At 51.2% G+C, this 17403-nt stretch overlaps 1 protein-coding gene across 1 annotated transcript; it reads left to right on the top strand.

Annotated features, from left to right (window-relative positions):
• Positions 1-29: 29 nt before the first annotated feature.
• Positions 30-15522, top strand: usp1 (ubiquitin specific peptidase 1). The gene is made up of 9 exons (XM_007908961.2): positions 30-118; positions 4006-4292; positions 7082-7208; positions 7495-7602; positions 8037-8206; positions 9351-10081; positions 11421-11585; positions 12312-12513; positions 14514-15522. The coding sequence occupies exons 2-9, from the start codon at positions 4129-4131 to the stop codon at positions 15202-15204; spliced, it is 2358 nt and encodes a 785-aa protein (XP_007907152.2). The 5' UTR covers positions 30-118; positions 4006-4128; the 3' UTR covers positions 15205-15522.
• Positions 15523-17403: the final 1881 nt, after the last annotated feature.

The raw sequence follows: 17403 nt of genomic DNA, 5'->3' as shown, positions 1-17403 counted from the left end.
CCCTCCTCACGCAGAGCGCGCGCGGTGTGGAGCGGCGACGCAGGCGCTGTGCGGGCAGCCGGCGCGCGGGGTCCTGGCTTCGGAAAGGGCGCCAAGCGGTGGGGCCGAGAGCTGGAGGGTGAGTGCCGTCTCCTCCACTCTCTCTCTCTCTCTCACACACACAGCGAGCGGCGGAGCTCGAAACCCCGGCGCCGCGAGTCCCCCCCACACAGTGACACAGACCCACAACACAGTCCTCCCGCTCCCTCACACACAGCGAGCGGCGGAGCCCCCCCACACCCCCACAGCCGGACACCAGCGCCGCGAGCCTCCCCCCACCCCCCCAACACACCACCTCACACATACCCTGACACACTCTCACTCCTGTCCCCCCCCACCGCGAGCCTCCCCCTCCCCCCACCCACCGCGAGCCTCCCCCCTCCCCCCACCCACCGCGAGCCTCCCCCCCCACCGCGAGCCTCCCCCCCACCGCGAGCCTCCCCCCTCCCCCACCCACCGCGAGCCTCCCCCCCCCACCGCGAGCCTCCCCTCCCCCCACCCACCGCGAGACTCCCCCCCCCCCCCACCGCGAGCCTCCCCCCCACCCACCGCGAGCCTCCCCCCACCCACCGCGAGCCTCCCCCCACCCCACCGCGAGCCTCCCCCCACCCACCGCGAGCCTCCCCTCCCCCCCACCGCGAGCCTCCCCTCCCCCCCACCGCGAGCCTCCCCTCCCCCCCCACCGCGAGCCTCCCCCCACCCACCGCGAGCCTCCCCCTCCCCCCCCCACCGCGAGCCTCCCCCCCACCCACCGTGAGACTCCCCCCACCCACCGTGAGACTCCCCCCTCCCCCCACACCGCGAGACTCCCCCCCCACACCGCGAGCCTCCCCCCCCCCCACCCGCGAGCCTCCCCCCCCCCACCGCGAGACTCCCCCCCCCCCCCACCGCGAACCTCCCCCCCCACCGCGAGCCTCCCCCCCCCCCCACCGCGAGACTCCCCCCCCCCCCCACCGCGAACCTCCCCCCCCCACCGCGAGCCTCCCCCCTCCCCCCCACCGTGAGACCTCCCCACTCCCCCACCCCCCCACCGTGAGCCTCCCCTCCCCCCCCACCGCGAGCCTCCCCCCTCCCCCCCACCGCGAGACTCCCCCCCCCCGCGAACCTCCCCCCCACCGCGAGCCTCCCCCTCCCCCCCACCGTGAGACTCCCCCCCCCCCCACCGCGAGCCTCGCCCCCCACCGTGAGACTCCCCTCCCCCCCCCCGTGAGACTCCCCCTCCCCCCCACCGTGAGACTCCCCCCCCACCCCACCGGAGCCTCCCCCCCCCCACCGCGAGCCTCCCCCCCCCACCGTGAGACTCCCCCCCCCCCCACCGCGAGTCCCCCCCCCACCGCGAGTCTCCCCCCCCACCGCGAGTCTCCCCCCCCACCGCGAGCCTCCCCCCCCCACCGCGAGCCTCCCCCCCCACCGCGAGCCTCCCCCCCCACCGCGAGCCTCCCCCCCCCCACCGCGAGCCTCCCCCCACCGCGAGCCTCTCCCCCCCACCGTGAGGCGAGCCTCCACCCCCCACCGCGAGCCTCCCCCCCCACCGTGAGACTCCCCCCCCCCCCCCCCCCCACCGCGAGCCTCCCCCCTCCCACCTCGGGGGCTATATGTGGTCTCACAGTGGGGGCAGCGGGGAGGAGAGCAGTCAGTCTCCCCCCCACACCCCCCCCCCGGGTCCCGGCCGACAGTCACCACATACAAACCCTCACTCGCTTCACTCCTGTTTGTGGGGATGTCGCTGCGCGAAAATCGCCTGCCGTGTTTGCCCCCCACATCACACAGTCACTACACTTCACAGGGAATGCCGGGAGGTGCTTTGGGACGGTTTGTTGTCAATGATACTCCTCTGAGCTTCAGTGAGTTGATAACTCGGTTGTTTGTGCACTCAATTCACTTTACAGTATATTCCGTGAAGCGCTTGGAGGCATTTCAGCGACACGATAAGGCGCTGTATCAAATAGCAAGGATTATTATCATTGTGAATTATAAAATCATAGATTATTGTGCCAAACGTGTATTCTCTTTTGTACAGTAGATTAACACAATAACATGTATTTTAGAATTTTTCTTAAACCAATTTCAGCCTCTGTTTTGCTGATCACCACGTGGAAAAGTTTGGATCTTCTCCAAATAGCTAATCAGAGCTGTCAACACAACTACATTTGTATAGCGCCTTTCACCTCAGGAGGACGTCCCAAGGCACTGGAACTGGAATGAAACAGAGCTGTATGGCTACCACGTTCCACTTTGATTCTGTTATTACCTGATCTCAACTGAGGCAGAAGTTGGGGCTTCAAATGAATTTGGGACATCATCCTGACGTGAAAGGCGCTGTACAAATGTAACTTGTTGTTTTAGTGCTCCCTGGGGAGGGGAGAAAATCAACCAGGCCAGACCCCCCACCCCCTCCTGGGCAATTGATGATAACAATAATCCTTGCATTTCCCGTAGCGCTCTTCATATTGGGAAGATATCTCAAAGCGCTTCATTACTGTAGTGGCTGTGTATTTTGTGTGAATTTGCATGCAAACAGCCACGAAGTGAGTGACGATTTCATTTTGGAAGATTGTTGGCCAGGAGACCGGGTGAGAGAAACTCCTTGTCGAGTAGGGCTTTTGAGTGAGGTTGGGTAAACTTGGAATCAGGCCTGGTTATGAACCTCTCCTGTCAAATGGCCAACAAGGTTCACTATGTGGGCTCTTAGTGAGGCATTTGTTGGCAGCTAGCGGCTCTGGAACTCTGCCCAGCATTAGCCAGCACCTGAGGGTTGGGGTGAAGAGAGAAAGTTAACTGCACAAAACTGTTTAAAATTCACAGTAATTCTAAACCTCGTGAGGTGAGATCAGGAGTTTGCATTTTGTTTACCATAACTGGGTTTATAAAGAAGCACAATCCAAAACATTCGTTTGTGCTTCTGATGAAACATGAGCAATTCTCCATTCTCTCCTCCCCCACATAAATTCTACGGGTGCCAACTGTCATATCAAATGTCTCACCTCATAATCTTTACAATATGAGCCCAGAGAGTGGTGAAATGTGCTAAATATCCTCAGTTTCACAGCTGTCCGCCGAGCCCTCAGGTGCTCTTTATTGGGGGCAAGAAGGAGAGAATATAATTTTGCCGATGTGATATTACAATGACAATGACATCCCAAAACTCTTCCAACTGACATTTCTTGTACAAAAATAATAATTTAGAATTAATTTTCAGTTGAAATCTTACTCAAGTGAGGTAGGGACTGGTCAGCTTGACTTCTACTGACCATTATAGCTGAGGACAGCTTCTCGAGTAATGACACCTCCACACAGCATAACAACAAAAAATTACATTTATGCAGCACCTTTCACTTTGGGAGGATGTCCTAAGGTGCTGGACAGTCAGGGATTTGGACCCGAGCAGGGGGTTGGTATCAGGAGAGGTGGAAGGCAGGGAGAGTGGGGTGGGGGGTATAGGAGGACGACTGAAGGCGCGGTTGAAGAGAAGGGTCTTGAGGCATGTCTTAAAGGAGGCAAGGGAGGGAACGCGTTTCAGTCTGACTCGTTCCTGTACAATTCTGTAATCTTGTTAGCTGCGTTTTATGTAATCATGTATTTTAAGCTGTATGTTGTTAAATTTAGCTTTTGATCCCATAGTGGTTAGCGTGCTCGCCTCGCAGGCGCGAGGACCCAGGTTCGATTCCTGGGTGGAATGAAATCTTAGGCAAATTTCCTTATTCCACACGTCTGTTTACCTAGCAGTAAGTAGGAAGTAAGAACCCGGTTGTTAATCGATTGTTGGAGTGGTCACTCAATCCGTGGCTACTTGTGGGACTCTGCTATGTGCAATTTGTTGTGTTTTGCCCACAAAATACAGTCAATCCACTTCACTGTATATTCTGTGAAGCACTTTAAACCTTTTCAATGATGTGATAAGACATTATATCAAATGCAAGTATTATTATTAGCTCGGGTTGCAACTGTCTATTGTCTATTTCACAGAAGGTGGATGTGTTCGGGGAGTAAATCCAGACCAGTTTTTCCGAAGTTAGCAGTATACAGCTCCTGTCTTGTCTCTGCACCAGTGCGGGATTTGTATCTATTTGTGTGAGGCATTGCCAAGGAATGCCTGGCCTGATGCAGAATGAGAACAGTGGGAGAGCGAGCCCCACCAAACGCAAACGACTCTCCCTCAAGTTCTTCCAGAAAAAAGAAGCCAAACGAGCGTTAGACTTCAACGATAAGCAAGAGAGCGAGCAAAGCGTTTCCGAACACCGAGGTCCTGACAAGTAAGTGGTGCTGGGATTGTTTAGCACTGTGTAAAATTTGATTTACAATCTGTGACGGGAGGGTCCACTGCCACTGTCATCTACTAGCACTGTTCTCACCCCGCCCTCAAAACAGCTGTCATCCTCAAAAAATCTACCCTGGACCCACCCCCACTCTTCATCTATCGCCCCATTTCCAACTTCCCATTCCTCTCTAAGGTCCTGGAACGAGTCGTTGCATCCCAACTTTCTTTTTTCCTCTCCTGCCATTCCTCCATTAAACCCGTCCAGTCGGGCCAGGCTGCCCACAGGATGGAAAAAGCGATAGTCAAAGTCACTAATGACATTCTGAACATCTGCGACCAGGGCTCTCTCTGCTTCCTTGTCCTCCTTGACCTCTCCTTCACAGGTATGAAACTGTCCTTCATACCCCACATCTGTGCCATGACCCGCTCCGCCTTTCCCCACCTCCGCAATGTTGCGCAGCTCCACCACTGTCTCACACCGCAGGCTGCCGAGATCCTCATACTTGCATTCATAACATCGACTACGCAAACTCCCTGCTTGTCGGCCTCCCCAACTCCTTCCTCCATAGGCTGCAGATCATCCAGAACTCTGCATCCTGCCACCTCTCCCTCACCAGGCTCCGCGATCCTATCACCCCCATCCTCACCCGACTCCCACTATCTTCCCAGCATGCAGAGGATACAGTTCAAGATCCTCATCCTCACTTTCAAAGCCCTCTATGGCCTTGCTCTCCCCCTTACCTCTGCGACCTCCTAATCCCCTATCAACCTACCTGCTCCCTCCGCTCAGCAGGCTCCAGCCTGCTTCATGTCCCCCGTCTCGCCCTCCCCACCATTGGCAGGCCAATCTGCCACCACCCTCTGAAACCCCATCTCGCAGTCCCTCCGTCTCGCCCCTTCCCTTGTCTACTTCAAGATCCGTCTCAACGCCCTCCTCTTCGGCCGTGCCTTCGGTCACCCTCCTCCTCCTCCCCCCCCCCCCCCCCCCGCCGCCCTCTGCGATCCCGACCCCCAGCTCGGGTCCGAAACACTGATTGTCCAGCACCGACGTGAAAGACACTATACAAATGTAATTTTTGTAATTTTTATACCTTAAGCAAAACTGCTATGCGTGTGTGATGAGCTTGTTTAGGTTATAGCTCATCAATGTTAGGAATTCCCTCCCCCATGCAAGACATTTCCGATGAGGTACAAACCACGTCTTGTCAATCGGTTATTGTGGTCTTGGTGGACAGACACACACACACAGACATTTCGACTTTATTAGTGTGTGTGTGTATATATATATATATATATATATATTTCATCCATGTGACCTGACAAGGTAGGGGGCAGGTTGGTGCTGTCTGTGTCTACTTTAGCAGAGGGCGGAGTTACTGGGAGCTAAAGCTGGAAATATTAAAATATCTAAGATTCGCAATTAAATAGGGAGCAGTAGGGTGGAAAGCGAGTGGAGACAGATGATGGACAGGGTGGCGAGTATGGACAGGAACAACTAGAGAGAAAGCAAGTGGAATTGGAGGACTGTTACTGTAGCGCACGGTGGCTCAGGTGAAATGTTTGTCCAGCACTGACTGCTGGTTTTTGGGTCAGTATTCAGGGGCAACCTGCTTTGCTGGCGAGTGGTCTATGGCAGTGGCACTGAGCAGCTGAGTGCAGAGAGTTGAAGTAGAAGGTCTCTGGAGGAGAGGAAATGGTTTTAAATGGAAAATTGTTCTTACATGGAGAACGGTTTGTTTTTCTATCCAAATAAAGTATAGGAGATCAGGGAGATCTGTAAACTTGCCCTCTTACAGTTGGGGTCTTGTAGTGGTTGGAGCACTCGCTTACCAAGTGAAGGACCTGGGTCCAATTCCTGGGGAGGGCGAAACATTGGGCAATTTTCCTTACTCTACATGCCTCCTTTTACCTAGCAGTAAATAGGAACTTGCTTGTTAGTCGATTGTCAGGTCGCTTTCCCTTAAAAAAATATAATAATCATTTGGTCACTCAGTCCACGACTGTTTGTAGGACACTGCTGTGCACTGGGTTTCGCCCATAAACTACAGTCAGTTCACTTCTGAGAAGCACTTTGAGGCATCTCAAGGACGTGATGAGGCACTATATCAAATACAAGGATTATTATTATTACAGTTCTCATTTGCTAAGAGTAACATCTTGGGAAGCGCTAACTCTCCAAGTCCGGTGGCAGCTTTGGACGAGTTGAGAGCAGCACTCAGTGGTTGGTATTGGCACTTGTAATTCTTGTATTGGCTGAGCATTCAAAGGGTGCTCTGTCCTGTCACTTTGCTGTGTTGGGCTGCTGCTTAGGCTTGCTCGACATAGAATCTTTTCAACAAGAACATTTGGCCCAACAACAACAGATTACATTTGCAGAGCGCCTTTCACATCGGGAGGACCTCCAAGGGCGCTGGACAGAAGTCCCATTCCCTGTTTCTTCCTTGTATCCTTTTATATTTTTTCTTTTTCAGCTATTTGCTCAATTCCCTATTAAAACCTCGAAAGGATTCTGCTTCCTGGGTTTTGGTTAGGCATCTTAATAACCCTCTGAGTTTTCAATTGAGATTGGTTTCTCCCTAAAACCGCTCATCGTTTTGAACACACACTCAGGTCTCCTCTTCACCTTCTCTGTTCAGGTGATAACAGTCCCGGTCTCTCTTGTCTGCTAATATCTCTCACTTGGTATTTGGTGTGCAGGTTATTTTAGGTTTTGATCACTATTGTGCTCATGTACTGTTAAAGTGTGACACTGGCTTCATTGCTGCTCTCTCCACTCCAAAAAAGATGTGACCAGATTGTTTCGGAGACTTTGTTGGCACCTGCGGTTGGATATGAAAAGAGAGAGGAGCTTCTGCCTTTCGTGGGGCTGAACAACCTGGGCAATACGTGTTACCTCAATAGCGTGCTTCAGGTAATAATTACTTTACTTATTTTGGAACAGAACCAGTCCTTAGTGTCTGAAGTGCTTACACTTTCAGTAACAGCAAAACATGCTAAATATTCTGATTGCTTCAGGGTTACATAATTCCATTAATTCCATTGAGCCGTTAGTCCGATGTATTCTGGCAGGATAGTTTTCATTCAGGGTTGCTCTTTGTATAAACATGTTGCCCTTTGTAAACAGTTAGTCTGAAGAGGAGGTTGCTGCCTGTGTAGTCAATTTGTAACTCAGCTGCCGTTGCTTGTTTTACCACCAGGTGTTGTACTATTGCCCTGCATTTAGAACTGGGATAAAATATTTGTACAACATCATCTCACGGAAACGAGAGATGCTGCAGAACGAACAGGAGCCAAAAAAAGAGCAGGTAATCGCAGTGTAACTGTGTGTGAATGTTTCACCTAATCTCCAGCTATTGTTTCCCTTGCTACTTCTGTCCGTGCATGCCTTGTGTATCGAGCCTTTCAGCATTGGTTGGAGACTGGGAACACAAGCCTCCCTCCCTCCTAATCCTCTCGTCTCTCCGTTCCTTTTCCCTCTCAAGTAATGCAAGTTACCTCTTAAATACGTTGGTACTTTCTGCTTCAACCACAGCTCCGGCAGTGAGTTCCCTCTGCGTAGAGAAGTTCCTCAAACTCCCTTTTAGATCTGCTGCTAGCTGTCCTATATTTTAAGCCCCCCACATTTTGGGCTCTCCACACCGCTTTGAATCCAGCAGGTATTTGATGGTTTGTTGTCATGTGAAAGGTGATTACACTGAAGGTCTCCGAGCGCACACAGTACCCATATTTTATTCCATAGGAGGAGTCGGAGGACCAGGAGGAGCTGCCCATCTGTTTAGAGCTGATCTGGAATCTTCACAGCCTGATTGTGTCCATGGAGCAGGTACAGGCCAGCTTCCTGCTGAACCCCGACAAGTACACCGAGGGGGAACTGGCCGCACAGCCCAAGAGACTAATGGGAACTCTGAAGTAAGACTTATTGGAGTCCTGTAACTTAGTGGTTAGAGCACGCGCCTTGCAAGCGAGAGGGCCCGGGTTTGATTTCTGGAGAGGGAGAAACGTTAGGCCAGTTTCCTTACTCCACATGTCTCTGTTTGCCTAGAAGTAAGTAGGAATCCGGTTGTCAGTCGATTGGCGGATTGCTTTTATAATCACTTTTAAAAAAAAATGTGGCTATTCAATCCACAACTGTTTGTGGGACACTGCTGTGTGCAATTGGCTGCTGTGTTTCGCCCACGAAATACAGTCACTTCACTTTATAGTATATTCTGTGAAGCTCTTTGAGATGTTTCAAAGACATTATAAGGCAATATCAAATGCAAGGATTGTTATTTGACAAGTTTTGGTTGAAGTGGTGAGGAATCTGTTGTACTTGTAATCCAGGAAGGAGCAAATGCTTGCCTCGGTTCTGTCTCCTAGCGTAAACGGGGATAGTAAATACTATTAAACCAGTTCTGTTTATATACGACGTTGCTTGTCAGGATGAACCAGGCCCTTTGTCACCATTCATCTCAAGCCTTCCACAATCCTCAATCACAGTGTTCCTCTCTCCCCCTACCTCCAGCTCTTTGTCTCACATTATTCAGTAAGTGGCCCAGTAATAATCTACTTCACATCGGGGGTGAGGAGGAAGTGGGGGGGGAGGGGAGAGAGGGAGCTGACCTTGGGGCTGAGCTGCCTTCAAAGTGACATGTTTGGCAACGCAATGTGAGAGTCAAACCCATCCTTGGTGATGGTCTCTAGTCCGGTTCCTGAGCCAGGCGGGTTTGCAGTACTCCAGTGCACTGCTGATGACAGACCAGCCCAGCCTGGCTCATTGGCAGGATTTGAAGGAGCAGGCCAGTCACTGGGGGCAGGGATTCTTCCCTCTCAGCTCCTGTTAACCCTGGTCCTAGCTGGACAAGCAAATGGAAAGCTTGTCAGATAGTGCTCTCAATGGCAAGCTATGCGGCTTTAGCTGGTTAGACCAGTTCAGTTACTTGCAGTGAAGGATAGATACCCTGTGCCTGACTCAGGATGTGTACATTGATGTGCAGCAGACAGAAAAGGGCAGTGAGGAAGAGATTGAATGACGTGGGGATGGCATGGTATATAATGTTGGTCTTTGTTGCAGGGAGCTCAATCCGATGTATGACGGGTACCTGCAGCACGATGCACAGGAAGTGTTGCAGTGCATCTTGGGATACATTCTGGAGGCCTGCCAGTTGTTGCAGAGGAGCATTCCCGCTGGAGAGGAAAAAGCGACGTCCGACACGGAGGATCCCGGTGAGCATCAGCACACAGCCACCACAGCAGAACACTCCGAGGAACAAGGAGCTGACCAAATGCCAAACCTGGAGAGGGAGCAAGAGATGCCGGCCAGGAAAAGGAGGAACGTGAAAAGAAAGGGCGACGCGCAAGCTGGGAACGCAACCAAGAAATCCAAAGTTCCCAAAGATCCGAAGAGAACCGAGGAGAAACGTCCAGAGCGAGGAAAGAGAAAACCAGCTGAGGACGCTATAGAACAGGTGGCAGAGACTGAGGCTAAACACGTGACTGACAGCATCCCTGCTCGTTCAGTTACTCAGAAGAAAACTCGACTTGGGTTGCGATGGCTTAAGCCTACAGTCAACCAACCCAGTATTCTCTCCAAATTCTGCAGCCTTGGGAAGCTCACGGCCAGCCTGGGGGCGAAGGGGCATAGAAGGGAGGAAGTAAATGGCAGCCAGGTGGGCTCCAGAAAGGAGGAGGCTTTGATTGAAGGCCTCGCTGCCCCCAACTGTAGCCCCTGTTGTATGTCCCAAAATCTGGGCAAGAAAAGTGGCCACTTGTGTACAGGTGAAGACAAGAGCACGAGTGAGACAGGTCAGTCAGCCAATCCTTAACCCACACTTGACAAACTGCTGATTTAGAGAAAGCACTGTGTAAAAGCGCCTCGAGATATCCTCCCCGCGTGAAAGTCATTTATAAATGTAAACTTCTTGTTTTGTGTGAAGAAAGTCAATGAGGAGACGTCAGAATGGCCCGAGGGTTTTAAAAAAAGCAGATGGGAAAACCAGAGGGTGTGTTTATAGGCTGAAGAATTCACAGGATCAATGGATGGAATTGTATTACTGAGTGATCTTGATCATGCATTTAGTTTCACATTTGTCTACAAAAAAGTCACTACATTCGCTATTAGCTACCTGTGACGTGTGTGTGTGTGTGTGTGTGTGTGCGAGCAGCTGCCACGTGCTGAGACACTATAGACCGTTGGAGCAAATCACTGACTCGATAATTGCTGATTGGGCTGTTTTGGCAGCTGATGGGAAATGATTCAAGCTGTTCTCATTGTCGGCCTTTACTGGGCCACTCTATATATAAGTGGCCTGGATATGCAAATAGAGGTAGCATTTTCATATTTGTGGATGACACTAATCTGGGAATTATAATGAATGGTGAAGGAGAATGGGGCAAAGTGGCAAAGCGTGGGGTAGAATGCACTTTGATTGTATAAGTGGCAGAAGGGAATAAATGAGAAGGCACAAGGTTCTTGGGGACCAGGTTATTTATGGCTCGCTCGCAAGTGTAGGATGCAATCAAAAAGGCTGGTAGGGGGCATGAGGCGTCAACCAGAAGAGGAATGGAATTTTAAGAGGGAGGAATGCAGACATAAACTGAAATTAGAGCTCAGTGACAGGGAGGACAGAAAATATTCTTCACATAAAGGCTGATGAGAATGGAACAACAACAACTTGCATTTATATAACGCCCGCCCTTCACGACGGGTAGCCTGACACCGAGCTGAGGGAGGAGGAGGTGACCGTAAGCACGGTCGAAGAGGAGAGAAGGTCTTCAGGCGTGATCTGAAAAAGGGGAAGAAGGGGGCAAGGTGGAGGAATTGAGGGAGTGTTCCAAAGTTTCAGGGCATAGTTGCTGAAAGCACAGCCACCGACAGTGGAGCGGAGGGGACAAGGGACATATGGGAAACTGGAGCCAGCTGATTGGAGGCGGCGGGTGGTGGAGTGGGGAGTTCGCAGATTGAAGAGGTTGGGAGGAACCAGGGCTAGAATGGAAGGTGTATAGCTCCACTTAAGATATTCTAGTCTCTTTATTTCTAGAAGTAATTAGGTTTATGGGATAGTAAATTAGCCAAAACAAAAGCAAATGTAAAGCTCCTGGTTCTTGCTCTAGTTGCTGTAACAGCTTCATTGTGTTGATGTAGTGCCGACTGGCTTTGACCTGATAGAGGGAATGTTCCAAGGCCAGTTAGTGCTGAGGACGCGCTGCTTGGAATGCGAGTGTTACTCAGAGCGAAGAGAGGACTTCCAGGACATCAGCGTTCCCGTGCAAGAGAACCACCCTAACAAGGAGGAGCCTGGGTCGGAGAGTAAGTCACTATTGGCTAGCTTCCTACAGTAACCCTGATACAGTCACCAACAAAACACTGTCTGTCGACAAAACCAAACTAAATGACACATTAATCACAGCTAATGGCAAAAGTTTGCAGAGCTTCTGCTGAATATGTTCAGGCTGTGAAGTCTCGAACTATAATCTCACTCCTTTACACATTATACTTAGTTCTAAGACAGATTTGAATTTTATTCTGTTTCCTTCCTCTCCCCACCACCACACTCTCACACACACATACATACATACATACATGCATGCATGCATGCATGCATACATACATACATACATACATACATGTGTGGAATCTTGTAGTATATTGGTTAGAGCACTCGCATGGACTCAATTCCCAGCAAGGCAAAATGTTGGGCAAGTTTCCTTACTCCGCATGCCTCTGTTGACCCAGCAGTAAGTAGGACCCCAGTTGTTAGTCGATTGGCAGATCACTTTCTGGGGTAATAATCCCTTCAACAACAAAAAAATTATAATCTGGTCACTCAATCCACGACTGTTTGTGGGACACTGTTGTGTGCAATTGGCTGCCACGTTTCACCCACAAAATATACAGTCAATTCACTTTACATTATATTCTATGAAGCACTTTGAGACATCTTGAAGACGTGATAAGGCGCTATATCAAATGCAAGAATTATTATAAGATAAGGCATTGTCCCAGGTCCTCACTTGCCCTCTGCTTTCCCCTCAGTTTCCCCAGAGCCTAAGCTGGAAGTGAAGACACTGAAGTGGGCCATCTCGCAGTTTGCCTCGGTCGAGCGGATCGTAGGAGAAGACAAGTACTTCTGTGAGAATTGCCATCATTACACCGAAGCAGAGCGCAGCCTGCTGTTTGACAAGATGCCCGAAGTGGTGACAATCCACCTCAAGTGCTTTGCGGCGTGCAGCTCCGAGTGAGTATGGCACCTCATAGCTTCCTACGGTGACGCACTGAGCACCAGCTGCGTTGAGTTGTGACTTCCGTGAAGCTCGCTGGGTAAAATGGTGGAGGACACTATCCTACTCCACCGCTTGTCCTCCCACCTCAACCTTCAAGGCACTGTCCTTGAGTGGTTTAGGTCGTACCTTTCTCACCGTCTTCACTTTGTCTCGACGAATGGCTTCTCTTCCACCCCCCGTACTGTCTCATGTGGTGTCCCTCAGGGCTCTGTCCTCGGTCCCCTCCTCTTCACCCTCTATATGCTCCCCCTGTGGTGACATCATCCGCAGACATGGAGTTAACTTCCACATGTATGCGGATGACACCCTACCTACCTTTCCTCCTCTACTCTCAACTCCACGACCACCGATGTCCTGACAGCTGCCTGTCCGACATCGAGTCCTGGACGAGAGACAACTTTCTTCAGCTCAACGTGCGAAAAACCGAGGCCCTCCTGATTGGCTCACGTCAGCGCCTCCGCACCTCAGGCGCTGACACCATCAGCATCCAAGGCTGCACTCTCCACCTCTCAAAGCCAGTCAGGAACCTCGGCGTTTTGTTCGACCCTGAGCTGTCCTTTCTCCCTCACATCCGCACCACAACTGGCACCGCCTTCCATCACCTCCGGAACATCGCCAGACTACGGCACTACCTCACCCCTCACGCTGCTGAAACCCTGGTTCACGCCTTTGTCACCTCAAGGCTGGACTATGGGAACTCTCTCCTCGCCGGCCTTCCCGCCACCTCCCTCCACACTGCAGGTCATTCAGAACTCTGCAGCTCGTGTACTGTCCCGCACCAGGCACCGCGACCACATCACTCCCACCCTCGCTCGCCTCCACTGGCTCCCCATCCCCCAGAGGATTGATTTCAAGATCCTCATCCTCACCTACAAGGCCATTCACGGCCTTGCTCCCTCCTACCTCTCCAACCTACTATCCCCCTACCTACCTGCCCGTACCCTCCGTTCCTCTGGCTCCGGTCTGCTCCACGTCCCCCGCCCCAACCGCCCTACCATCGGTGGTCGGGCCTTCAGCCTCTCAGCCCCGAGGCTCTGGAACTCCATCCCCCAGTGCCTTCGCCGCTTCCTCCCTTTCCTCCTTCAAGGCCGGTCTCAAAACCTTTCTCTTTGACCGAGCCTTCAGCTCCCCTCTCGACTCTCTTCCCCCTTCTCGCTCCCTCCCTTCCCTCCCCTCACCCTGACCATTTCCCCCCTGCTCGGGTCATGACCCAACTGTGCAGCGCCTTGGGACGTCCTCCTGACGTGAAAGGCGCTTTATAAATGGAATCTTGTTGTTGTTGTTGTTGCCGCTTGTAATCTCCCCTGGCACAGCTGCTCCCACAGCACAGTGGCTGATGTGGCAGTGGTTTACACCGGGCTCTGTGCCTTGGGACATCTTCCCAACGTGAAAGGCGCTGTGTAAGTGTCATCTGAGGGGGAAGGTCACTTCCTGCCTGACCGATGTGATAACTGTTACTCAGTTTGGTACAAGGTCAAAAACTCTACGTCTGCTGTTTACAGCAATAAACAAGGCAACATCTACTCCACCTAAACCTCACTGCTATCACAGAGCAGCTAATTACACCATTACCCTGCCGCTCTCCCACATTTCAGTGATTTACACAAAGTAGCCAGTTAGCGCCACATCCGCAGGTGGGATGTTGTTTGTGAATATCACTTAGGAAGCAGCGTGTGCTCCATGTGTCCGTTCCCAGCCACTCCAGGTGGAAGCACAAAGTTTCGATGTCTCCAGATCTCAGTAATAACCAGGGAAGCTGACTGTGCCTCTGACCAATAGGACAGTCTTTTCATTTGAGATGTATGGCGACCAAAATGGTGACCTGACAAATGAGGGAACAGTGGGCTGACTGTTACCTGCCCTTAACAGTGATATCAGCCCCCAGTATATCTGCTGCCCGGGATTTAATCTTTGGGATAGGAACAACTGAGGACGTTTTACCTTGTGTTTGTAGGTTGGAACCCTACGGCAATCTCTCAAAGGTCAACACTCCGCTGTTGACTCCTCTCAAGCTCTCGCTGGCAGAGTGGAGCACCAGGGAGTCCAACGACTGCTACGAGCTGTTTGCGGTTGTCATGCACAACGGGGTGAGCATCAGCAACGGCCACTACACCGCGTACGTGAGGGTGAGCCAGCTCGGGCAGTGGGAGCAGCCTACAGTGTGCAACACCAGCAAACAGGAGCCCCTCAACCAGGGGGAGACCAAGAGCTCCCTCGGCCTCCCGGAGTACGACGACGGAGAAGTCTCATTCAAGCTGAAGGGGAACGTGCCGCCGACGGCAGCAGCCGGCAAGACTACCAAGAAGCTGGCCGAGAGCGTGGGGCTGCTGGGGGGTCAGAAGTGTGTGTCCAGCTCCGAGCCAGAGAAGCCTGGAATCGGCGTGAAAGACAATGTAAGGCCAGAGTGCGTCGCCTCAGGCGACAAGCTGGCCGCCTCCGTCAAAGACCAGGCCTGCAGCGTTAACGGAGGCAAAGCCCCGGAAAGTGTCGGCAGCCTGCGGGGCTACGAGGGGAAGTGGATGTTGTTTGACGACTCGGAGGTGAGGCTGACAGACGAGCAGCATTTCCTAGGCTCACTTTCTCCCTCGTCCTCCTCCACCTCCACCCCTTACCTCCTCTTTTACAAGAGAATCGCAGCCCCGTGAGCAGTGTGCACTCACAGACACTAATGCCAGGGCAAAGCAGTAGCCTCCTTCCTGATGGCTGATTTCACAGGCCTTCATTGTTTTAGTGTAGATCATTGTTAGCAGGGAGTGCCTCTCTCTCTCGCTCGCTCGCCTGTTAGCACTACTGCTGGTACAATAATAATCGTGACAGGAGACATCATTCGGACTCCAGCTGCCCAGACCCATGTAGATCCTATTTTCTAAGTAAATATAACTGGATGTGTTTCGCCTCCTTCATAGAAAGGGGAAATGTTCTCCCACAAAATATACAGTCAACTCATTCCACAGTATATTCTGTGATTCGCTTGATAAGGTGCTATATCAAATGCAAAGATTGTTATTATTTTAAAGCACTGCCCGCGGAGAGTAGGGGAGTGGGAGGAGAGAGAGAGAGCCTCAGAATATTCCATCACCAGGATGCGAGGACGGGGAAGAGAGAGAGAGAGGGAGCACACAACTAGCAGTACCACAGAGCAATGCATTAGTTTGCACTGTAGTGGGTGTCAATTACTGTTATGTACAGCATTGGAAAAGCAAGCTGCCCACTAATCACAATTCATCCCAGAGGCCACTTGGTATTTTTGACACTTCCGCTCAGTTGCATATCATCCTAAAATTTAACCCCCTCCCCCTTCCCCCCCGAAAGCAATGTCCTCTACGGGAATGTCAGTGACCAGAGGCTAACGGCAGCAATGGCTCCAGGCGTGTGGTGTAACCTCAGCCCTAACCTACACAAGTTTCAATGACAAACGCTGGGCTGGCTTTGCCCGGCAGCTGAATGCAGAAAGGTTTCCTGCTCTTTAAGGGGCAGTAAACAGTGAGCTTTGTGAGATTTCACGTTTCAGAAATGCTTCCAAAAATTTCTTTGCTTATGTCAAGGAAATTCTATAAAATCTGGAACGTCCTCTCGAGATGCACTTGTCTTTCCTCACCCGACCATGTAATTAAAATAGTTTTTGTATAAACACTCTAATTGTATTTTAAACCTTTTTATGAGCTTTTTTCAAAGCTGATCTAGAAAACCTGTCTGTAAATTCACTCTTCCCATAAATTTGTAACAATTCTCATAAAGTGTATATAAGAGAGCGGGGAATCCTTTCAATAAATTGTGATCCGTTTGTGTTGTGTGTGGGGCTGTGTTTTTACTACGTGGGTATATGCAGATGATATCCTTAGGGTGTCAAAAGATATGGGCCAGGGGATTGGAGTCGGAGAATATTGTCCAGCCACAATTTTATAGAATGCTGGACCAGGCTTGAGAGGCTGAAAGGCCTACTCCTGTTTCTATGTTTCTAACCAACTTCTTTCTCACTGTCTATGTTAACAGAGACACAATCTTGTATTCAGTGAACGCTCTACCTCGGGTCTGTGCCCATCCCCCTACCACCTCACACGCCGTGTTGAACTCCCACTGCGGTAGTTTAGTCTTAGAGGTTCCCTCATATTTCTACAGAAACAGGTAATTACAGGTAACGTGGACTGACTGATCCCTGGAGGCAACACCAACACATCACAGAATGTTCTTTTCTTCCTTCCTCACAACCACTCTCCTACCTTATGTCACGAGTTTGCCTCCAACTCCATGTGCTTTAACTGTCGCCAGCAATCTGGGCAGCATCTTATCCATATCTGAAAAGCCATACAAACTGCCTTCACCGACAGTTGCGTCCATCACTTAAGCGCTGCCGTCAAAGAACTGCATTAGATTTGTGAGACGTGATCCATCTTTCACACCATGTTGACCCTCGATCGGGCTTGATTTTTTAACTGAAACGAAGTGGAAATCTCCCCCAAAAGGCTGTGTGTGCTGCATCCATTCATATTTTCAAGACTCAGGTGGATAGATATTTGTTAGGTCAGAGTATCAAGGGATATGGGGCAAGGGTAGGTAATTGGGAGTTCAGGTACAGATTAGCCATGATTTTATAGAATGGGGAAACAGGCTTGAGGGGCTTAGTGGCCTCCTGTTCCTATATAATATATATATATATATTTAACCCGTTGCTCTGTTCTGTCCTGTGGAGTAATTTGACCACAGCTGATGCTAAACAAGCTGGCCTGCAGTTACTCAGTTTGACCCTGTCAGCTTTTGTAACCACGGCTAAACTTAGCAGTTTCGTCAAATACAATTCCCCATCTACTCCATGTTTTATCAGACCGTTCTTTTCCACCCCCATT

This window comes from Callorhinchus milii, unplaced genomic scaffold (genome assembly GCF_018977255.1).
Source record: "Callorhinchus milii isolate IMCB2004 unplaced genomic scaffold, IMCB_Cmil_1.0 Scaffold5, whole genome shotgun sequence".
In the NCBI taxonomy this organism is placed as follows: domain Eukaryota; kingdom Metazoa; phylum Chordata; class Chondrichthyes; order Chimaeriformes; family Callorhinchidae; genus Callorhinchus; species Callorhinchus milii.
The sequence above is the reverse complement of the archived record's forward strand: the minus strand, read 5'-3'. Positions and strand labels throughout refer to the sequence as shown.